Source organism: Rhinichthys klamathensis, unplaced genomic scaffold (genome assembly GCF_029890125.1).
Source record: "Rhinichthys klamathensis goyatoka isolate OS25496 unplaced genomic scaffold, OSU_Roscu_1.1 h1tg000611l_1, whole genome shotgun sequence".
NCBI lineage: Eukaryota > Metazoa > Chordata > Actinopteri > Cypriniformes > Leuciscidae > Rhinichthys > Rhinichthys klamathensis.
In genome coordinates this window covers 300,511-326,500 of record NW_026607064.1, presented here as the reverse complement: position 1 = coordinate 326,500, position 25,990 = coordinate 300,511, and the positions used below count along the sequence as shown (strand labels likewise).

General features: G+C 35.9%; 1 protein-coding gene across 1 annotated transcript in view; it reads right to left on the bottom strand.

Annotated features, from left to right (window-relative positions):
- The window catches only part of glis3 (GLIS family zinc finger 3), a 49,489-nt gene extending 42,011 nt beyond the window's left edge, over positions 1-7,478 (bottom strand). Inside the window, exons 1-2 of the mRNA XM_056240748.1 lie at positions 7,278-7,478; positions 5,190-5,512 (exon numbers count right to left, since the gene is read on the bottom strand). Of these exons, the coding sequence (XP_056096723.1) occupies positions 5,190-5,451 (262 nt within the window). The 5' untranslated portion in view covers positions 5,452-5,512; positions 7,278-7,478. The remainder of the gene's footprint in view (positions 1-5,189; positions 5,513-7,277) is intronic.
- Between the last annotated feature and the right edge of the window lie 18,512 nt (positions 7,479-25,990).

The window sequence follows — 25,990 nt, the reverse complement described above, 5'->3', positions numbered from 1 at the left end:
ATAGAGCCTGCTTATATAGATTTGCTGATCTCCAGTATATAGATCCTGCTTATATAGATTTGCTGATCTCCAGTATATAGATCCTGGTTATATATATTTGCTGATCTCCAGTATATAGATCCTGCTTATATAGATTTGCTGATCTCCAGTATATAGATCCTGGTTATATATATTTGCTGATCTCCAGTATATAGATCCTGCTTATATATATTTGCTGATCTCCAGTATATAGATCCTGCTTATATATATTTGCTGATCTCCAGTATATAGATCCTGCTTATATAGATTTGCTGATCTCCAGTATATAGATCCTGGTTATATATATTTGCTGATCTCCAGTATATAGATCCTGCTTATATAGAATTGCTGATCTCCAATATATAGATCCTGCTTATATAGATTTGCTGATCTCCAGTATATAGACCCTGCTTATATAGATTTGCTGATCTCCAGTATATAGACCCTGCTTATATAGATTTGCTGATCTCCAGTATATATATCCTGCTTATATAGATTTGCTGATCTCCAGTATATAGATCCTGCTTATATAGATTGGCTGATGTCCAGTATATAGAGCCTGCTTATATATATTTGCTGATCTCCAGTATATAGATCCTGCTTATATAGATTTGCTGATCTCCAGTATATAGACCCTGCTTATATAGAATTGCTGATCTCCAATATATAGATCCTGCTTATATAGATTTGCTGATCTCCAGTATATAGACTCTGCTTATATAGATTTGCTGATCTCCAGTATATAGATCCTGCTTATATAGATTTTCTGATCTCCAGTATATAGACCCTGCTTATATAGATTTGCTGATCTCCAGTATATATATCCTGCTTATATAGATTTGCTGATCTCCAGTATATAGATCCTGCTTATATAGATTTGCTGATGTCCAGTATATAGAGCCTGCTTATATATATTTGCTGATCTCCAGTATATAGATCCTGCTTATATAGATTTGCTGATCTCCAGTATATATATCCTGCTTATATAGATTTTCTGATCTCCAGTATATAGACCCTGCTTATATAGATTTGCTGATCTCCAGTATATATATCCTGCTTATATAGATTTGCTGATCTCCAGTATATAGATCCTGCTTATATAGATTTGCTGATGTCCAGTATATAGAGCCTGCTTATATATATTTGCTGATCTCCAGTATATAGATCCTGCTTATATAGATTTGCTGATCTCCAGTATATATATCCTGCTTATATAGATTTGCTGATCTCCAGTATATAGACCCTGCTTATATAGATTTGCTGATCTCCAGTATATAGATCCTGCTTATATAGATTTGCTGATCTCCAGTATATAGACCCTGCTTATATAGATTTGCTGATCTCCAGTATATATATCCTGCTTATATAGATTTGCTGATCTCCAGTATATAGATCCTGCTTATATAGATTTGCTGATGTCCAGTATATAGAGCCTGCTTATATATATTTGCTGATCTCCAGTATATAGATCCTGCTTATATAGATTTGCTGATCTCTAGCATTTTTTTCAGTTGAGACGCTTTGCTTGTTATGATATGGAATATCCGCGAAAGTATTACTAGTATCTCATTTCACACATATTTTGTTTCTGTGTTGTTTCTATATTAAAATGTCGATACAATGTAACGTATTTTCTCTGGCTCTTGTTTTAAATTATTTTGTTCCGTTATTATGCTTGTTGTTGTCGTCTGTTGACGTTGTACAAGCAGAATGTGGCAGTTGGTCGGTGTGGTATTAGCCCCGCCCCTCCTCCACTGTGATTGGACGGCTGGGTAAAAAGTGACAGTGATGAGCGCTGCGTTTTACCTCAAAGTTGAACATTCTTCAACTCTCGGCGACCGCTAAAAACCGCCGGGCGTTCAGCGCTTCAGTGCGGAAAAAACGCTCAGCGCCTTCGTAACGCTCATGGCGTTTAAAAAACGCGGCGCTCCCATCGAAAACAATTGGAAAAATACGCCAGCCGCGTGAAAAAATCGCTTTGGTGGACACACAGCCTAATACTGTTTTTCTAATGCTCCCATTATGTTGTGATGTTCTGAAAATGTCCAGTTCTTAAATGTTCTCAAATGTTTAAACCGTTAAGTTAACATTCCATTCTTCACACATTATGGAAATGTTACTTTTAAATGTTCTCTGAACATTCCGAAACAAGTTGTTACATTTAAAAAACGTCATCCAACTAAATATTTCAGGTAAAAACTTTCCATGAATAACGTATAAATAATGTTTGTGTGCTAACGTTTCGAGAACATTTCGAACGAACGTTCTATTAACGTTACTGGAAGAATGTTTGTTCATAACTTTGCCTTTTGAGAATATTTCCTTGTTACTGCTTATTCAACCTTTGTGGAAGAAACTGTTTTATTGTTTCCCTGTTGTAGATTCGAAGCAACTTTACCAGAATGTCTTAAGTTTGCAAATTACACATAAAGAATGCAGATATTTCAAGAACGTTTGCAAAGCACAAGAGAATAAAGATGGCCTCTGCTGTCTTCTCATGCTTAGCAAATATATATATTGAGTTGAATATCGCAAAATTGTGCATGAAAGTCGTCATTAAAGGGAAGTTGTGCTAGTCGTTTCTTCCCTATTGTGCCGTATATTCGAGTGAAACGCTTCTGGAACAAGAACAAATGTGGGCGGGGCTTGATTTTATCCGTGGGAATTGATTGGATGGTTGTGTTTTTTTGTTATTGGTGGATGTGAGTGACAGGTTGTGCACGGAAAAATCATTTATAATAAATACTTCAACATTCCATAAAAAAAAACAGAAGAATTGTCCATTTTGATTTCATGGTGACTTTATATTTTTGCCAAAATAATTATATAACAGGCAGATGGTTGAGATTTTGTTTAAATAGCAATAATGACCATCAACAATACTGTGTTACAAATCACAAATCAATCCGTAATTTTCAGCATTTCAACTCAACATTTAATTTAAACTATGTTCATTTTTTATAATTACTTACTGGAGCTTTTTGTGATATTTCCGTTCCCTATTAAACAGAAACACATGAATAGTCATGGAATTCCTATAAGCCAGAGAAGCGTTTCTGCTCTGTTAAGTACTAACGAGTTTCTCTCTCTGCTTTGCTTCCATGGCTCATTTAGGTCCATGTTTCTGCTTGGTTAATCATCCAAAGTATGAAAGCGAGGGTTTGGGGGAGAAGACGTGGTCGGAGCTGCTGGACGATATTGAAATGAAATATATCAACCAGTATGTAAATCTGTGTTTTTTGGGGAGGTCGAGACCAGATGAGTCACTATATTTCAATAAAACAAGGCAGGTTTATGATTATGACACTATCAATAACGGCTCACATCAACTAAATCAAAATTGTACTAAAATGACAAATTGTCTTCTGTAGAGCTCATAGCAGAATCTGAATTTCTTTCATATATTGAAATATATCAGATATTGAAACTGTAATTTTTTCTTGTTTATTACTGTGAAGCTGCTTTGATCTCTATTGTATAAAGCGCTTCAGAAATAAATATGTCTTGACTTCAAGTCAACATGAACATTTTAGGGATGCACGATATATCGGCCACTATTTCGGTATCGGCCGATATATGTTAATTTTTTATGTTATCGGCCTGATAAGAAAATTTGGCCGATATATTAAAACCGATAAATAATGGATTATTTCCTTCAGGTGAGACTCTTCAGATGCTGATTTTGAATTGCTTGAAATATGATTGAAATCACTTAAAAAAAGGAAAATACAGTTCAGTGCAACATGTGGAGCACAGGTCTGTCATATCGGCTACATAACATTATAACGAGAACATCATAATTGTGTGTTTGGGACGTGGCTTTTATTGATGAGACTTTTGTTTTTGTAATCAGGCTCTCAAAAATTTTATAAAAATTCTGATTTAGATTTATGGGCCGATATATCGGTTATCGGCTTTCAAATATAAAGAATTATAGTTTATCGGTATCAGCCAAAATTTTCATAACGGTGCATCCCTAGAAAATGTGTTCCAACTCACTTTTCTTGATGATTTTACCAATGATTAATTGATTTAATGGTGAAAATGTCTCTATATCGGGCATCGATGATGATATCGGCAGGAAGAAAAGTAATCTCAAAGCACACCAGAAGTGTAAGTTAATAAAGTAAATGGGTTTCATGTTGACTTTATGAACCTGTATTATATACATAGGACTGATTAAGTTCAATTCAAGTCCACTTGTGATGAAATACCTGTTATATCTGAGAGTGCGAGAGGAATTGAAGGCTGGAAGTGCTATTTAAATGTGAGTGGGGATGTTGGATTGTCCCTTATCTAATTCAAAGCATCATGTCTGGTGTTGTGGCTCACTGGGCTGAGCAGTGTGGAGCGCAGGGATGGAGATACGGCCTATTTCATCCTCACTGTGGACGTGTCCCTTTTAAATGATGAACATCGCCTGCACTTTCATGTGGAAGCTCATTTCTGCCACAGAATAAAAAAAAAAGGTAAACTGTGGTAAAAAAGAAAAAGAAAAAAGAAGGTAATTGTGACTTTTTCCTCACAATTCTGACTTTTTTCCACACATTTTAAATTAGTCATAATTGTGAGATTTTTTTTATTTATTCCAAGGCAGAAAAATGTAAAACAAAAACAAAAAAAAACAGAATTTGTAAATGTAAACTCAGGATTGCAAGATGTAATCTCTCAATTAAAAGTTTATAACTTACAATTGCGAGATATAAACTTGCACATATGAGAAAAAAAAATCTGAATTGTGAGGTAAAAAGTCAAAATGACCTTTTTTTTTATTTGTTGCGAAAACAAAACAAACAATTGCGAGATGTTTGAATACAGTGGAAAAAAATCTGAATTGCGAGATGTAAACTCTCAATTATGAGTTTATATCTTGCAATTAAGAAATTTATTCTGTGGTGAAAACAAAAAATAACAGAATTGCTGGATGTAAACTTGCAAATGCAAGAAAATTGGTCATAATTACCTTTATTTTATTTATTCCATGGTAGGAAGAAAAAAAAACAATTGAGAAACTAAACTCAGAATTCTGAGATGTAAACTCGCAATTATGAGGAAAAACTCTGAATTATGAGATAAAAAGTAAACAAGTTTCCATACTTTCAAAGCCATCGAACACGCCAGGATATTCTATGCCTTTAAACCTGAGATGTTTATTCTTGATTGTTTCTTACCATTGTCCGTGCCGCTGGGTCGAACCGATTGTTTGGAAGAGGATGCTGGGAGTGAAAGCGACGAAGCTTGATGACGTGACGACTGTGGAAAGCCCAACTTCCCATTGATCAGCACCTGGCGGCGGAGACTGAGGGCCGAGCTCCCAGAGGTGGAGTCGGGATGGAGAGATGGGGAAGAGGAGTGACCCGTGTGGATCCTCAGCTGAGGTACCTGAGCCATACTGCAGGGAGAAACCATCAGATTACAGCCTTTCCCGTTCATGTCCGTCACTGCTCCGATGGGGCGACACAAAACATCATCTTCAGATTTATATGTCAGTCACCTGATGAACATGAAGCCTACTCAGATTTTCATAGGTCACCATTGTCACCATCTAAAGTGAAGTAACATATTTTAGCAACTGTGTGAAAATGAATTGCACATAACAGGCACAATACTGGTATAAACATGAATATCTTTTGGTACAATATCCGTCACATGACTAAACTTACGTCATCGGTTTTAAATACTTCCGTTTTGACAGTCCACACTACAACGTGAAAACGGTGTTTTTCAAATTTATCCAATTTGGAGAGCGTTTTCAATAATAAAAACGCTGTCTCAAGGCCCTTGCACGGTGAGTCCGAAATTTTTGTATGCGTTTTTTTTTTTTTCGTATTCGTGATTCAGTGGCTCTGAATTGTCCAAACACCATTCAAACTGCTACGGATGCGAAAAACGCAGAAAATCGAACCCGATTCTATTTTTTTTATGACGGACGAAAGTTTCGGAGGCAGTGTGCAAGCGTGATTGACATAACATGAGGTCGTATTTATTTTTTAACGTGCGAAAATTTCGGACGCGAATTTCAGACTCAGTGTGAAAGGGCCTTCAGTGTGGACGCAAGGCCAAAACTGAGAGAAAAAGATGCGTTTTCAAACAAAACCGTATTAGTGTGAAGTACAAGGCCTAAATTAACCACTTTTACATTATTTAAATTAGACTACATTAGTCATTCTTAAAGGTCAAATCAGGTACACAGAAAAAAAAATGTACCTCAGAATTTGCTGGAAATTTCACAGTAAATTACAAAGAAACTACAAGTACACAAGTAGAAAAACAGTATTTTCTTGTAAAGTTTACAGTGTAGGGAGGAATAGTTAACTAACACTAACTTTACCACAGAAGGTCAAAACATATCTAAATATACCATGGTATGATACCATAATTGTAAGGGAATTAGGTGAACTACAGTAAAGTTACAAGTGACATGGATAAGTAGTAGAGCTAGTCATTGTTTTGACGCTCAGGATGAACTAAACAGCATCAATTTTTTTTTGCAAAAATTAGATGAATATTTGTAATGTTAACAGTGAGACAATGGGCCTACATGGACCCTTTTCACATTCAGTGTTTCTCAGAAGCGGAAGTCGTCATAGTTGGGTTAACTTCTATATCGGTGAATGAGAGACTATATTTTTTGTTTACCCATTTGCTCACATAGCAAAAGAAAAACTCCATAAAAGTGTTTCATAACTTTCAAAAAGAGGGGGCAAAAGAGGGAGATTGATAATTGCAGTCAGAACAGAAGAGAGAAAGATGTCAACTGTCACTCACACAGCCGCTGTATTAGAAACACCCTCACAACAGTGTTAAATAGTTAATATAATATAATACAATGTAATATTACAATGTATAATGTTATAAATGTGTATATATATATATAAAACTGCAGGATTTGCGATGTTGATGACCATTAAAAAGCTTTATCAGTCAGTGAAAATGGTCCATTGAAGATTTCGTTTTATAAGTTGTTCGGTTTGCAATAAATGTTATTACATTATTATCATTATATCATATATCATTAGAAATAGCCTAATAAAATCAATAATGTAAAATAAGCGCATTTTTGATGGCAAACCGAAATCTTTCACGATATCATCCCTGAAGCCGTCAAAACTTCAACCGTCTCTCTTCGCGCGCAAAATAATTTGAAATGTATTTAACTCGTTTAATTCTAAATTAAAATGAGATCGCCACACTTTACAGTAGTTGATGAAACACGTCAGTTTAGCGTGTCCTAACTCCCACTGTGTTGGTAAACTCACCTGTTAAAGTCTCCTCATGACACCTTTATGAAATAAACCAGCTCAGGCGATCTTCTGCCGCGGTGACGTCATCATCGATCGGGAATTCGGGATCGATCTCGGAGAGTTTCAGCGGAGTTTCAGCGTGTTTATAGTGTGTTCATGTTGAGTGATTGTGATTGTGAGCTGCTGCTGCCGCTGTTGTGTGTGGGTTGGTGATGGTTGTCATGGGCGGGTAGATCAGACTCATTTTGCCCTTTTGCCCCACAAACCTCCATCATGTGAATGTTTGGCAGCATTACATCATCATGGCACGCTTTTTAAACACCATATTTGGATTCGTTTGCGATCAACGCGCGTTATTTATGAGCAATAATTAAACAAGTGTTTGCCTACTGTAACTTGTTTAATAACTTTCGGGAAGATTTTGCATTATGAATTTTTATAGTAATGCAATTGCAAAGCCTACTTAAAATAGAATGCATAACTGATTTGAATGAAAGGTCTCTTTTGATGTCTAGTTTCGATTAGATCTGTAATGCATCTCACATGTGACCTTGTGTTTGTCTTTTGGCTTCAATGTAAGGCTTCTAGTAAAATGTATTTTAATAAAGCATAAAAATGAATTGGTAAGCCCTCATTAGTTAATGCATTAACTAATATTGAGCAATATTTTATAAAACATCAATCTTTTTTAATGTTTTAGTGAAAACAGTGCTGTGATTAACATAAACAAAGATTGAATAATGCTGTAGATTGTAAGTATTGTTCATTGTTAGTTCATGTTAACTAATGTAAACCTAATTGTAAAGTGTTACCGAGTCACCCAGAGTCTTAAACTTTTCTGTCTGTTGGTCCAGATCCTCCTGAGTCTGAGCTGTCTGATGTGGCTTTCACTGATACCTGTGTGTTTCGGGTCCAGCTCGTTGTGCTGCACTTCCACTGGCACTTTGAGTGTTTGCTCAGTGAGTTTGCTGCTTGTTCTCATGGCAACATGGGTGTTTATTATACAGGAGACTTGAGCGAACGCAACGTCTAATAAAAGCCCTGTATTATTACATGATTCAAATGGAGATGCTGTTGGTCTGGATGTATTGAGGCCGGTGTGTGTGTGTGTGTGTGTGTGTTCAGGGTGACCAAACGTGAATTAAATGCTGGCCTCTAGTGGAAATCACAGGGCAGAAGTGACTGTAAGATGTAAAAAATGTGTTTACAGGCCTGGATTCGCTCACTTTATTCATTATATTCTAATTAGGGGGTTTGCTCTCTATACTAATCTGTTCACACTAATGCAGAGCTGAGACTGGATTGTCAAACAGGCACTATAGGTGCAAATAGACTTTGAAAGGGTTTTATTATAAACCCAATATTGGCCGATACCATTGTTAAATAAATCTAATATATTGAAATGGGGGTTTTCATTAATAGGCTTTATGCACAGCTTTACTATTTCCTGAACTTCAGCCAGCCCTTTGTTTCCTGTCTGTCATTATTGGACAAACTGATTAATCCAGGTGTGCCTGATTATTGTTACTGAGGCCAGGCACACCTGGATTAATCAGTTTGTCCAATAATGACAGACAGGAAACAAAGTGCTGGCTGAAGTTCAGGAAGTAGTGAAGCTGTGCATAAAGCCAATTGAAGTAAAAAAAAAAAAAAAAAAAAAATTTGTAATGGAGACAATACAATAAAATGAGTAATGCAATGGCAACTAACGGAAATAACATGTTTTTATTTTGAATTATTAAAACTGAAATAAAAATAGAAATGGCAAAAGCACAAAGCAAAATGACTAAAACTTTAACTAAAATTAAAATACATACTAAAGTACTAAAATTAACATATAGGCCTACTAGAATGACACTGGCCTTAATTTAATGCTTAAATTTAATGATCACTTATTTGCTATAATAATACTTTACGAATTTCACACACACAAAAAAAAATAGAAAGGCTTTCATTCTTTTGGTGGGTGCACTAAATTATTCTCAAAATGATCAATGCCATGTGAATTGCATTGCATTATTTAACCATTATAATGCTGGTATATTTTTAATTGCATTATTTCACCATTGTAATGCTGGTATATTTTTAATTGCATTATTCCACCATTATAATGCTGGTATATTTTTAATTGCATTATTTCACCATTATAATGCTGGTATATTTTTAATTGCATTATTCCACCATTATAATGCTGGTATATTTTTAATTGCATTATTCCACCATTATAATGCTGGTATATTTTTAATTGCATTATTTAGCCATTATAATGCTGGTATATTTTTAATTGCATTATTCCACCATTATAATGCTGGTATATTTTTAATTGCATTATTCCACCATTATAATGCTGGTATATTTTTAATTGCATTATTTAGCCATTATAATGCTGGTATATTTTTAATTGCATTATTTCACCATTATAATGCTGGTATATTTTTAATTGCATTATTCCACCATTATAATGCTGGTATATTTTTAATTGCATTATTTAGCCATTATAATGCTGGTATATTTTTAATTGCATTATTTCACCATTATAATGCTGGTATATTTTTAATTGCATTATTTAGCCAGTATAATGCTGGCATATTTTTAATTGCATTATTTCACCATTGTAATGCTGGTATATTTTTAATTGCATTATTTCACCATTATAATGCTGGTATATTTTTAATTGCATTATTCCACCATTATAATGCTGGTATATTTTTAATTGCATTATTTAGCCATTATAATGCTGGTATATTTTTAATTGCACTATTTAACCATTATAATGCTGGTATATTTTTAATTGCATTATTTAGCCATTATAATGCTGGTATATTTTTAATTGCACTATTTAACCATTATAATGCTGGTATATTTTTAATTGCATTATTTAGCCATTATAATGCTGGTATATTTTTTAATTGCACTATTTAACCATTATAATGCTGGTATATTTTTAATTGCACTATTTAACCATTATAATGCTGGTATATTTTTAATTGCACTATTTAACCATTATAATGCTGGTATATTTTAATTGCATTATTTAGCCATTATAATGCTGGTATATTTTTAATTGCATTATTCCACCATTATAATGCTGGTATATTTTTAATTGCATTATTTAGCCAGTATAATGCTGGCATATTTTTAATTGCATTATTTCACCATTGTAATTCTGGTATATTTTTAATTGCATTATTTCACCATTATAATGCTGGTATATTTTTAATTGCACTATTTAACCATTATAATGCTGGTATATTTTTAATTGCACTATTTAGCCATTATAATGCTGGTATATTTTTAATTGCAATATTTAACCATTATAATGCTGGTATATTTTTAATTGCATTATTTAACCATTATAATGCTGGTATATTTTTAATTGCAATATTTAACCATTATAATGCTGGTATATTTTTAATTGCAGTATTTAACCATTATAATGCTGGTATATTTTTAATTGCAATATTTAACCATTATAATGCTGGTATATTTTTAATTGCAATATTTAACCATTATAATGCTGGTATATTTTTAATTGCATTATTTAACCATTATAATGCTGGTATATTTTTAATTGCAATATTTAACCATTATAATGCTGGTATATTTTTAATTGCAATATTTAACCATTATAATGCTGGTATATTTTTTATTGCAATATTTAACCATTATAATGCTGGTATATTTTTAATTGCATTATTTAACCATTATAATGCTGGTATATTTTTAATTGCATTATTTAACCATTATAATGCTGGTATATTTTTAATTGCATTATTTAACCATTATAATGCTGGTATATTTTTAATTGCAATATTTAACCGTTATAATGCTGGTATATTTTTAATTGCAATATTTAACCATAATGCTGGTATATATTTAAGTGCATTATTTAACCATTATACTGTAGTGCTGATATATTTTTAATTGCATTATGTAGCCAAAATGTTGCAATGTTTAGCACTGTTTTTCTACAGTTGCAAAAGGTTTTTCACATATCTGAAAGAAACTACTGTAAAAAAAGAAGTGATTTTACAGTGAAGAACCATGTTTCAATCTTCCAGTAATCAGTTCTTAAAACAACCATTTTATCTTAGTGTGAAGAATGTTATGTGCAAATATAACTGATTCTGATTTCTTCAATATCCTCCGGTTGAAAGCCTGTGATTGGAGATGTTGTTGGTGCTTGTTTCTCCAGCAGAGGGCAGTGGAAGAACACGCATTACAATGTTTTCATCTGAATTCATGTCCATATTAAAAAAGAAGCATCAAATCACCTTGTCAATCTGTGTGTGTTTCATGAGAAAGGAGTTTTGTAATCGCAGGTCTAGCACACATGTTCAGCGTATGACCCGTTATATGATTAATGTCAAGCTCTGCTAGATTCATCCGAGCAGGAATTATTCCTGTCATTTACATTAAGGCATTCAGTATTCAAACACAATGGGTGTTTATGGAGAGCCCGAATGCAAATGTTCATGAAAACCCTTGCTCAATAAGTCACAGACATACAGACGCGTTGACCTCTCAGATCATGTGCTGCATCTAAAGGTTTCTTCATGAATATAGTGCTCAGACACCCAGAGGATCTCTCCTGTGATTAATCGAGAGCGCGGCACCCGTTTTAAAGGCTCCCAGAACTAATTTCTGCTGGATAATGTCACACACAGTGTGAATGTCACGGACTGAAGGACCGTTCACACAAGAACCAAAGGGATTTTATCATTGCATTGTTTAATGGATTCAGTTTGGACTCTCTCTGGCAATTTTCCATAATTTATGACACAACACTTTGAAAATTTCAAACATGAATGCATTGCCATTATATTTATCCATTATAATGATGATATAATTGCATTTTTAATTGCATTATTTATCCATTATAATGCTGCAATGTTTAGCACTGTTTGCAATTGCAAAACACTACTTTTAGTGGTTGCAAACATTTTTTCATTTTTTAAAAATGACCAAATATTGGCCTAGACAATATCAGTCTATCACTAAATTAATAACTTGAGTTGAACAGATACAAGAAGAAATTAAAAGCCATTAAAGTCCCATGCATTGCACTCGTATCTACTGTATTTCAGTGAGAAACTCCTGAATCATCATTTGGCAGAGATGGTGTTATTAGTTTGAGAAACGCTTAATATTCCCTTCTGTTATGTTATGAGTTATAAAGACTATTGGAAAGACCAGCCATGAACCCACAATCCCTCAGACTTTAGAAACTTGAGGATACGAGAGCACTTAAAGGTGCAGTGAGCGATTTCTGAGAAACGCTGTTAAAAGTGGATCCGAACGCCAAAACACACGTGTAGCCAATCAGCAGTAAGGGGCGTGTCCAATCATGAGGGGGAGGGGCCTGTGTTCCAGAGCGTGTTTGTGAATTTGGGGGCGGAGCTTTCAAGATAGGGGTGTGGTCCTCTTGGGGGAGTGTTTGTTTTGGTGATTACTGCACCTTTAATGACATTAAAATGCAAATAAATTCAGATTATTTGTCATTTGCACAGCTTATTGAAATGCTCATGACTCGGATCAGGTCACAATGCAAAGACAGTGCAGGACAATAACATGCAGACAGACAAAAAGAATAAATAAACAATAGATGAAGTGGTTAAAAGTAATGATGATATAATGTCATAATGAATACAGTGTTGTGTTAGGGATGTAGAGTTATTTTTTGTAAATATGTCTATAGTTTTATTACATTTTAGTTTTATTTAGAAATATTGCCTTGGCAACTAGCTGAAATATTTTTATTTTATAGAAATAAATTTTATTTTTATTTCAAGTAATGAAAATATTTTTTAATAGTTTTAGTTTTAGTAATTTTGTGTTTTTTATTTATATTTTTGGTATGTATGTCTAATTGTCTATAGTTTTTTATTAAGTTTATTTAGTTTTAGTTTAAACAAAAACGAAAAATGTTGCCTTGGAACTGCCTGAAATAAAATACGTTTTTTTATTATTTCAGGTAATGTTTATTTTATTTTAGTTTTAGTTAACATCAATAACCCTGAAATAGCTAAAAGGAAATATATTTCTCATATTCTCTAATCGTATTTTTGTTGATGTTAAAGCTGCGCATCCAGTCAGACTTTACAGTATTTTATCTGTTATTTGGAAATGTGTCTAACACAAAATGTAACATTTACGTGTTCTTGTGAGCTTAGAAAGATACTGTGACCCTGAAATCTTATCATGTGACTAAAGGAGACACATACGGATCTGAAAGATCATGAAATCTGCCTTTATTCTGCTTATTTTTCATCCTAAAGCGTATCATGAAGGCAACTGGAACTGCTATTCCGAGTTATTTATGGTTATTTGATTTTGAGGAGCATGGCGATTGATCAAAGTATATGATTTGATTTCGTTTTGTTTGCTTTTTATTGTGGCGGAGAGAGCGTAGAATCGACCCTAGAAAACTGTGTTTGCGAGCGCCGTCTTTGCACAAAACTCGCATTAAACATCCTATGAAATTCACCGTGTCAACATAGTTCTTCAAAATCCAATAAAATATGTCAGCACAGTTTTCATGAACCCAATAAAGTGTAATTTTGAAGCGAGCAGAGTGTGTGTGTGTTCTTTTAGGTCCTCTCCTGCTCCTCCAGGGTTATTACTCATGTTTTCCTAATTAAAAGCATTGAAAGCAACACTGTTAACGACTGACCGCTTTACAGTCGGAGCTCTTTGAGTCTGTGACGTTATACAGCTGTTGGCTTATAGTGAAAAACTTCTGTTTGTGAGGTGTCATACACATAATCATCATCATCATACTGCAAAAACATTATTCCTCAGTATTTTTATCTGGTTTTCCAGCACAAATTTCTAAACATTCTTAAATCAAAAAACTTTTCCAAGTGACTGACGATATTAAGTTTTCTGAAAAAATCATTTGAGTTTGTGCCTAAAACAAGAACAAATATCTGCCAGTAAGGTCAGAAAAATCCACTAATTTTTTTGACCCTATTGGCAGAAATTTCACTGTAATTTTTTTTTGTTGAAAAATTGTGGAATATTGGCTCAATAAATGACTTCCAAAAAAGTATCCCCATACAAAAAAAGACATTGCACTAATCATCGCTTTCGCTAACAATTAAAAACATTATATTCACTGAATATATTTCATTGTTCTCAGTATCAAGTCATATGACTCGAGTCTCCCACCTCTGCTATACGCATGCGTAAAAGCCGCCTGAGAAAAACCGTTGGAATGGAGAATTCAAATGCGCATGGGCGGGAAAGCGAGCGAAGACGAACAAACCAGCCAGTGCTGAAGACCGAAACAAACTTTCCCAAGAGAAGAGAATACAGATATTCATCGTCACAATGTTCAAGACGTTATGGTGAGTATTGAGCACTGAAATTATAAAGTTTAAAAGGAATTTTGTAGAATCGCGAGTTCATGCATTCATTAGTTTTGTGATCATGTTTCTCCCGGTTAACACATAACGTTAATTATCTAATGCTAGCCAATCGTTTTATTTCCCGTATGTCATACATGTCTAAAATACTGTTTGCTCGACTTCTAATATGTAATTTGTTGTGTAATATTTGCGCCATGCGACCGCTGAACTCTTTGTTAGATAACGTTAGATTGCAGCCATAGTGTCGGCCGGCCACTTTCGGGGCTTATTGTCTTTTATTAGCCTGTCAAACTCTTTAAGCGTATATTTCTTATTTATCAATGTTTTTGTCTCTCTTGTCAGTAACTTTAAGCAGTCCTGAAAGCTGGATATAATACCAAGAAATAAACAATAAAGCAAAACTTACATCGACATTTACATGTTTTTTTTTTTGTATGCTTAGTTTGTTTTTCTTTGTGTAGCCTATACATTGCATACATTACCTTGAGAAGCTGCTTTTAAAGGCGCTATATATAAAATAAAGTTTATTATTATCGGCTGACCCAGGTCTTATTATATCTCATTATATAATTAAAGGGATAGTTCACCCAAAAATGAAAATTCTGTGAGTAATTACTCAGCCTCATGTTGTTTCAACCCGTAAGACTTTTGTTCATCTTTGGAACACAAATTAAGATATTTTTGATTAAATCTGAGAGCTGGATCACTCCTCCATAGGCTTATAAGGGATTGAAACTTGCCGGCCCAGAAAACTTATTAAAGACATCGTTAAAATATTAAATTTGCTCAACAGCAGGGTTTGGTAAACTACATTTTTCCATTGGCTCAACATATTTGTGATCGATCCCATGTTGAAGTTTCAGACGTCGACCTTGTAACCAATCAGATCAACGTGTGATCGTCAATGTGTGGATCTCTGAGTTGAGTGAGTGAGTGGAGGCGGGGCTCATTTGCATATTCATAGAACCGCGTATACTAAATGAGGCATGGGTGTCGAGTTACATTCAAGATATTTTAGGAAAAACGTTTAAATATGTCATTTTGGTGATCAAAGATTAGTTTTAAGGGATAAAATGATTGACTACAGGGGGACTTTAACAGATTGTTAAAAATTAAATTCACAGAAATTCAATCAGGCCTATCAAAAAATTTAGATGTGACCAATCACTAGAAATTGAGTTGGAGAGGTCTGAGATTTTTTACTGTGTTCTTGTTTGAAACACAAACTAACTGAATTTCAAAAATCTTTTTTGCAGTGTGAAGCATGTGCTCTTGTGGTACTGGAGGATCTCCCGAGTGGATCCTGAGGAGTGTGTGAGTGTTTCTCCCCATCAGTCACAGCGGGGTGGCAGGTTAGCAGCTGAAGGTGTGTCATTAGACCCCCGCTGATCGCCTCCTGGACCGGCCCACCTCACATTCGTCTTCATTAAAGAGCCGTTGACTGGGTCTCTCTGAGCAGATGGCCATTAATGTGTCCACCTTATCCACAGGGACTCTACCTGGAGAACCAGAGTCACCCCTCCAAGCGGCCCGTTCTGAGATCGCAGGGACTCGCCTGTTTCAATCACTTCCCAGGTGAGTATATAAATGGTTGCCAGTGGGTGGCGAAGGCACACGACAATGCGCCTAATGAAGCCATAAGTACACTTACGCAAACGACAAGTACTGCTATTTTAGTGACATCATCAGGTCTAGACTCGGGCAATCACTTGTTCTGTTTTTAAACCTGTAGTTTAGCAGCATGGACTTACAATCTGAACTGAATGTGAAGGGTACTCTAAACTATTGGTTTAAACTTTAAAGATTGCAAACTCACAATCAGATCATTTCTTTTGCCCTGACAGTATTTTTTTTATGGTGTTATGTTCACATCAGAAGCATTTAATCAAGTAAATTATTAGTAAGTATTATAGTTGGCTAAAACTACTAAAAACCATAAAGAAACACATTGAAAGTTAACTGAAATAAAATAAAATGTACAAAAAGTTAGTTGCAAAGACAAGATTTCTAAATTAAAACTCTTACTAAAAAAACTAAAACTGAAATAAATATGAATAAAAACACTATAGCCATATATATATATAAAAAAAGAATACTGTCAAAACACTATAGCCATTTTTTTTTACTAAAACTAATACAAATATTATAAAAACACAACCAAATTACTAAACTTTAACTCAGAATATAAATATATAACTACAGTAGTATATTAACACTGAATCAAGGCATTCATGAACCGTTCATGGTTCTTGTAATCTCATGAAAATCATTTTTGCTTTCAGTATTTTTATATGGAATCAGTTCTTCTTCCCGGCCTAATCAAACATGATTCTTAAAACATAAATTGGTGGTCGTGACCCAAAAATGGGATGCTAAACGATTTTACTACTATTACTTTGGTGTTCGTCGCAATTTGTGTGGATCCTGATGCGAAACTACTTGAGAAGCTCTTCTTTAACACATCATCAGGTCTAATAACTCAAACAACAGCTTGTTTGTTAAGTTAAAGTGATCCTTTATGCTGTTTTAAAGCTTCCTATTTTGTTTTGGCGTCTCCTACAACAGGTTCACATCCAAGGTCAAAAAACACTTTAATTTTCTCAGAACATTCATTGCAGCAGGAGCTCTTTTCTGTGATTGTGATTGGTCTACTCTGCTCTGATTGGTCAGATGACCCAGTCTGTTGTGATTGGTCTACTCTGTTCTGATTGGTCAGATGACCCAGTCTGTTGTGATTGGTCTACTCTGTTCTGATTGGTCAGATGACCCAGTCTGTTGTGATTGGTCTACTCTGTTCTGATTGGTCAGATGACCCAGTCTGTTGTGATTGGTCTACTCTGTTCTGATTGGTCAGATGACCCAGTCTGTTGTGATTGGTCTACTCTGTTCTGATTGGTCAGATGACCCAGTCTACTGTGATTGGTCTACTTTGCTCTGATTGGTCAGATGACCCAGTCTGTCGTGATTGGTCTACTTTGCTCTGATTGGTCAGATGACCCAGTCTGTTGTGATTGGTCTACTTTGCTCTGATTGGTCAGATGACCCAGTCTGTCGTGATTGGTCTACTCTGTTCTGATTGGTCAGATGACCCAGTCTGTTGTGATTGGTCTACTCTGTTCTGATTGGTCAGATGACCCAGTCTGTTGTGATTGGTCTACTTTGCTCTGATTGGTCAGATGACCCAGTCTGCTGTGATTGGTCTACTCTGTTCTGATTGGTCAGATGACCCAGTCTGTCGTGATTGGTCTACTTTGCTCTGATTGGTCAGATGACCCAGTCTGTTGTGATTGGTCTACTTTGCTCTGATTGGTCAGATGACCCAGTCTGTCGTGATTGGTCTACTTTGCTCTGAGTGGTCAGATGACCCAGTCTGTTGTGATTGGTCTACTCTGCTCTGATTGGTCAGATGACCCAGTCTGTCGTGATTGGTCTACTTTGCTCTGATTGGTCAGATGACCCAGTCTGTCGTGATTGGTCTACTCTGTTCTGATTGGTCAGATGGCCCAGTCTGTCGTGATTGGTCTACTTTGCTCTGATTGGTCAGATGACCCAGTCTGTCGTGATTGGTCTACTCTGTTCTGATTGGTCAGATGACCCAGTCTGTCGTGATTGGTCTACTCTGTTCTGATTGGTTAGATGACCCAGTCTGCTGTGATTGGTCTACTTTGCTCTGATTGGTCAGATGACCCAGTCTGTCGTCATTGGTCTACTTTGCTCTGATTGGTCAGATGACCCAGTCTGTTGTGATTGGTCTACTCTGCTCTGATTGGTCAGATGACCCAGTCTGTTGTGATTGGTCTACTTTGCTCTGATTGGTCAGATGACCCAGTCTGTCGTGATTGGTCTACTTTGCTCTGATTGGTCAGATGACCCAGTCTGTTGTGATTGGTCTACTTTGCTCTGATTGGTCAGATGACCCAGTCTGTCGTGATTGGTCTACTCTGTTCTGATTGGTCAGATGGCCCAGTCTGTTGTGATTGGTCTACTTTGCTCTGATTGGTCAGATGACCCAGTCTGTTGTGATTGGTCTACTTTGCTCTGATTGGTCAGATGACCCAGTCTGTCGTGATTGGTCTACTTTGCTCTGATTGGTCAGATGACCCAGTCTGTTGTGATTGGTCTACTTTGCTCTGATTGGTCAGATGGCTCAGTCTGTTGTGATTGGTCTACTTTGCTCTGATTGGTCAGATGGTTCAGTTTGTTGTGATTGGTCTACTTTGCTCTGATTGGTCAGATGGCTCAGTCTGCTGTGATTGGTCTACTTTGCTCTGATTGGTCAGATGGCTCAGTCTGCTGTGATTGGTCTACTTTGCTCTGATTGGTCAGATGGCTCAGTTTGTTGTGATTGGTCTACTTTGCTCTGATTGGTCAGATGGCTTAGTTTGTTGTGATTGGTCAACCCTTTTCTGATTGGTCAGCTGGTATCAGTCTGTTTTGATTGGTCAGAAACCAAACGCTCATCATATCTGAATCTCAGCTCTTGATACACAGTGATACGAACAGTAACGATGATGTGGGTTTTACCATATCAATCTCATCAAAGTGGATTTGCTTTGTCAGCAGAAAACAGCGTCTTCTCGACACGAACAACACGAACTGAACTCTTCCAGTCTCAGATACACTACAGTGTTTGAGGGCGGGGCTAAGAGACGCTGTTCAGCCAATCAGGAGCAGAGGCCGGCATTATGCAAATTAGCTAGGAAGTGAGACTGGAATTGCTGACGACTCTGTTCAGCAGAATCAATTCTTTATTTTAGGAAGACAATAACTTTAATTGTCGTGCACTTTGATCTTCGAAGCTTTGCAGTCCTTTTTGAGTTGAGACTGGTTTGGTGGTTCGTCTGTCACGTCCGGTTTGAGCATTAGCTGAGATTGTAAGAGCCTGTGTGAATTATGAAACAGAACAAACTGTGCACAAGCATTCGGGAGCATGTGAAATATTTGCACTAAACTGAGATTAAATCTGATTCACAAAATCACAAAATTCAGTCGTTTGACAGGATGCAAAACATTTTGGGCTCAACATTTATGAGATGCTTTCATCCGTTGCACACACTAAAAAAAACACTGGGTTGTTACGTCTGACCCAGGATCTGGGTAACACAAAAACTACCCAAACATTGGGTTGTTACGTCTGATCCAGGGTCTGGGTAACACAAAAACTACCCAAACATTGGGTTGTTACGTCTGATCCAGGATCTGGGTAACACAAAAACTACCCTAACACTGGGTTGTTACGTCTGACCCAGGATCTGGGTAACACAAAAACTACCCAAACACTGGGTTGTTACATCTGACCCAGGATCTGGGTAACACAAAAACTACCCAAACACTGCGTTGTTACGTCTGACCCGGGAGCTGGGTAACACAAAAACTACCCAAATATTGGGTTGCTGCGTCTGACCCAGGATCTGGGTAACACAAAAACTACCCAAACACTGGGTTGTTACGTCTGACCCAGGATCTGGGTAACACAAAAACTACCCAAATATTGGGTTGTTACGTCTGACCCAGGATCTGGGTAACACAAAAACTACCCAAACACTGAAAAAATAAGGATATGGGTAGAAAAAATAACCCAAGATTTTTTTATAGTGCAAGGTAATGAATATGTGAAGTAATTTCAAGGTTCCCTGTCGGCTTGAATATTGCTAATGAAGAATCCGGAAAGTCTCTGTAAACAAACATTCTGCACCTGCTGCCATCCTATATTTTCTTTATAAACTCTTCAGCTCTCTGCTTCTGACCCATCCTGTCCTTCAGGGGTCAGAGGTCAGGCAGGTGTTCGGGGAAGCAGCTAAATTAAGAAAAGATGAGCCGCCTGAGGCTGTGCCACTTCACTTCACAACATTCATCTGAAAAAGCTGCTACAAGAGCAACAGAAAGACGAGGTTGCGTGACTCTAATGCTGAACACATTCATTTTAAAGCTTAGTTATCATCTTTATAATACGCTAAGGGGAAAAATGTGTTGCTCAAATGTTCTTCACGTCTCAGGAGACTTAATGGAGATCGTTGAGAGAGTTAATGTATAATGTTAAGAGACTTGGTTTTCCATTTCATCATGTTGCAATCTAAGAGAAACAATTGAAATATATCATCAACGAGATCTCTTTTGTGATTGTACTGTATTTTCCTGTATAATCAAGGAAATGTTAATCACGGCATAACATAAATTATTTTTATTGCACGGAACTTTCATTTGCGCTAGTGGAATTGTGGGCGGGGCTTCAGGGTCCCACCCAATCAGAATGCAATATAATACAACATGCATATTAATTTCACTGATGTTCTCAAGAGATTAGTCTTTGCTAAAGCAATATATCAAAATGGTAATAAATAAATATAACCTATTATTGAAATTTCACAGCAGAGGTGTCTAGCTGGTGGCATTTAAAGTCATCTGATGAATTATAAGATTAAACTCTCAGACGTGGAGGAAAGCTTTATTGAAGCAGATCTACAGTGGCTGACTTCATGTTTTGTTATTTTTGCCCTGTGTTGATAATGTATCTGATGCTTAAGATGTTAACATCAGTGAAACACTCCTTTTTAAAAAAAACAATGTTTGCATAAAAATTAACAAACTGGATTAAATGCAGCCTTTAATCTTCAATATAATTAATATAATTTGATGTGTTTCCATGTTCAGTCAGTCAGACAATTGGTGAATGAATTCGTCCTGCTATAGTGATGTTATAAGTTTTGTTTGGAGAGAATAAGCGATTTAATGGCAGACACTGGTAAGTGCTCAATTAATGAATTTTGAATATGGTGAAAGTTTGACTCATAATGATGACATCTTGTGACTGGAATATCATATCAGCATGACATAATTAACATTCATGATGCAAGCCTTTTTAATCATTTTAAAGCTACTGTATCATATTTCTGAAGCCTCTAAATGAGCAACATGATCTGATAAACCTGTCGCACTCGATCTCCTCCACGCCTTCTTCTGTCTCTGACTGAGAGTTTAGACTCTTTTATCAAGTAAATGTCCTTTAGTATATTGTACAAACGTGCTCCTTCAGCTCGAGCTTCTCGAGTCTTTCTGTGTCAAATCTGCTCTGATATTATCAAGTAAACGTGAGAATAGCTTTGATATTGTTAGGAATATTTCAGCTGGACTGAAGCAGGTTTGCTTGATTATCATCATCATTTATTATAAAAATCATGAGTATCAAATATGATCATCAGGCTTTTGAGGAAGGTTTATTTGTTCATCTCTCAATCATTGTATTGCATTATGTTTTAAAACTACAGATCTTAAAACTAAGCATTTAAATATTTTCGGCAGATATTGATATGTATATGCATTTTATGTAAGTATCTGCTATACTGTTATAAAGATGTCATTGATTTACATTACAAGCATCAGAATTTCAGCATCTGCAGCAAACAGCATATTCTTGCTGTTCGGGTCTCTGAATAAAATCAAGCAGTTTTTTCCCTTTATATTCTAACTATATCAGACTATATGAGCCATTAAGGCCTGATGATTCATATGATACTCAACAAAAAACATATATGCTTTTTATATTTTATCTCAATGTTCACTAAATGGATTTTTCTGCCAATTATTTCACATGTCAAGGTTAAGTTAGTCAGGAGGTCTTGATGAGTTTATACAGTAGTTGCTCGTCTGACGGGTCTGTGATTATCGTCACTCATCACAAAGACAGCTGCACCGTGTTATTTTATCTTTGTCTTTATTAAGTCAGATCAGTTCTCCGTCTCACTCATCTTCTCTGATAGTGTGTCGTCTGTCTGCATTAGATGGAGTGAGTGACACTGTGAGCTGACGGATCATCATGAGGTCATTGGCGGCGGCGGACTCGGCTTGTTAAGGCTCTGAGAGGCTTTTGGCTCGCGCGCCGCGGGGGAACCGATATATTTCCCCATCGACCGTCATTCTGTCGCGCTAATGGACGAGCCGAGCGTGACAGATTTCACTTGAGTGGACGCGACTGCTCCGAGTCAGAGATCATTGGGACAGATGATTTTCTTGCAGGGACAAATCTGGCAACAACTGTAAGGTTATGGTGTCACAGACTCGGTGTGGCTAATGATCTTGCGTCTGCCGAGCTGAATGAGACGACAATGACAATCCCACAAACCCAATCTAATTCCTAAATAACACTGATTCTCATGTTTCTATTAAATCTTTGACAAGCACGATCACAGCGAACATTCAGATCCGAGAGCAGTTGTCATGTATAGGTGTGAATCTTTTCAACCACACAGTATCATTATTTCTGTCTTCAGATTATCACAGAAGTACTGGGATAAAAGTTTATAGTTCAGATATAAACACTGATGTCTATGGTAGCGATCAAATAGAGTAAATCACCTTTTGAAAGTAACTTGACGCTTCAAATAAAGATTGTCTCGATTACATCGTTACACCAGTAGGTAATAGTAGGTTTGTAATTGAATCGTTCATTCAAGAGATTCGTTCAAAAACACTGATTCATTCAGTAATGAAACAAGTGAAGTCTTTATAAGTGAGTCATTGAATCATTCATTTAACACTTAAAAAAAAAAACTTAATTCAAATTAATTTAATTTTTTTTTTTTTTGGTATAGACAGCAGCAATTAACGTTTTGTCAGACCCTCTATACATGTTATTTTGTTCAGTTGTCATTGATCCATTAACATAGATGTAAAAATCAACTGTTAAATTAACCAGATTCTCGTTATAGTTGGTGATGATCTGATTGAGAAAAGCCATAAGTTGCATTGCATTTTAGTTTGCAACAATGCATGATATCAAGCTGTGTCTTCCAGTACAAACATCTAAACATTCTGAAATCAAGATATATTTAGGCCTACTTGATAAGCAAAATGACTGAAGATATAAGTCTTGTTTTCTGAGAAATGTTTTATCCCAGAACTTCTGTGATAATCTGAATTGTTGTAAGACAGAAATAATGAAATTGGGTCTCATTCATTAAACACGAGCAGAACGAATTTTTGTGTAAATCGTGTGTAAAGTGGTTCTGGCGTAAATTTTCGGATTCATTAAAATGTTCGTATTTTCCAAATGTTAGTTGGTACGAAATAAATCTACACCTGCTCCAGCCACGCGCAAACAGTGAGTTTAACATCCGAACGTTTTGCTCATTAATAATTAAAGGTGCCCTAGAATGTTTTTTTTTTATTATTTTAAAATGTTTCCTGGGTTACCCTTATAATGTTAGTATGTTTTTTAGATTAAAAATATTCATAATTTAGAAATAAATGGCATTTTTCCTAGCCTGCTTTTAGCCTCTGATTTGAACACTCTGTTTGAAGGGGCGTGTCTGCTGTGGGATTCAGTGTAACCGCGGCCACAGCTGTGATTGGCTGACATGCTTGCATATGAAATAGCAACGCATTACATGTGAAACTCTCTCCCGAATACTTTTACTACTGCTATTATAAGTTTTTACTATAACAGCTATCGAGATTAACGAATCGTGAGATGTTTTTAAAGTATTTAGATCTATTCCCATCACATAAAATGTTGCCATGGTGAGCATTGAGCAGATGACAGTGTTGATCGCGAGAATGAAGATCGTATCATTGCAAAGCAGTTTCTGCACTCTCTCTGCTTTCACCAATGCAAACACGATGATGTAAATACAGTAAGAGCTTCGTTGTGCAGTAACGCGCGTCATTGATTTCATAACGAGTTTGGCAAGTGTCCAGATAAACTCGCGCTGTGTGGAAAGATTGTTCTTTGATCGCTTTCTGTATATAATTTGTTCACAATTTAAATACGATTATTTTCATCCTACTAAAAGAAACGATGTGAAGCTGATATTTTAGTCACTGGCTTGACTTACTGATGCATAAACAGTATTGAACGATTTTGAGAGAAAGATTACCTGTCTGAACTTGAACAATTACACATCAGAAAGTGTTGCTTGGTAGCTTGATCCGAGGCCAGCTCTGTATTGGCCCAAGTTGAGGAAACACTCGGTGAAATGTTTGGAAATTTCCAGAGAAAATAAAATTGACCCATTGTTTCTTCAGAGGCTCAGATGAAGGAACTAAAAAATACTTTTGTGTTCATGTGTACATCCACACTGAGCAACTGCCATGCTTCGGCTGCGCAGTTCCGCCTGGCATTGAGGGCTGGCATTATGCAAATATTTGGAGGCGTACATATTAATGATCCCGACTATTGCGTCACAGTCGATATTGTGTGGAGAACCGACCGTTTTTCAGGGGTGTTTTTCATAAACGTGAATTAAATGAGAAAGCGAAAACAGTCCAGTTTGAGATTCACTCTATGTCATGTCCATGCACTGAACTCTTGTTATTTGACTATACCAAGATAAATTCAATTTTGAATTATAGGTCACTTTTAAGGCTGCATTTTAATTCACCTTAATCGGGTACATATTTACAAAGCATTTTGAACAAATATTATATATAGTAATTACATATGGTTTTTCTTTTTACTTCTGGGACTGTTTGATTAACAGATGAAACTCCATTAACTGCATCTGTAATATGCTGCCAAGCTTCCTTTTTTTTAGGACCCGATACGCCACTATGTACGCTTGAAAATAAAATGTGGTGTTTTGAATGAACTTCTGATAATAAAACTTCGGTTTCTGCATCTGAGAAATTTTTCGTTTTCATTCGCTTTTGAGAAGACATGTTGAAATCCTTCGTTTGGTGTCATAATACGATACCCATATATAGTTGTCAGTCGGATTTAATGGGCGGGATTTATGGTAATTGAGAATGAGCGTGCACGCGCGTCCCATTTACGGCTGATTGGAATTCATTAACACACACACACATTTCTCTATCACATCTGACGTTTACGAAGTATTTGTGAATCAGGAGAAGAGTTTTCGGGAAGGTCTCTTTACGCGCAAATCACTCTCATATTTACTCGTATATTTACGAATGTTTCATGAATGAGACCCATTGTGTGGCTGTAAAGTTTCATATCTATACATGACAACTGCTCTCGGATCTGAATGTTCGCTGTGATCGTACTCGTCAAAGGTTTGATAGACACAGTCGTCATTTAGAAATTAGATTGGGTTCGAATTAAGCTAAAAAGCAGAAAAAATTTACATTATTTTTCTGATTGTTCTTGTTTTAAGCACAAACTCCCTTTGTTTTCATGCATTTACAAGAACACAATACTTCAGTCATTTAGCTTCTTCAGTTAATTATCTTGATTTAAAAATGTTTAGATATTTGTGCTGGAAAACAAGACAAACTATGCAAGAAATCATTTCTTTGCAGTGTTTGTGTAGTTAGAAGTGTCCAATTGTCACTCTCAAGGACTTTATATGGTGTATTTAATGTGAATGAAAACAAGGCTGTGAGTGATTGACATACAGTGCA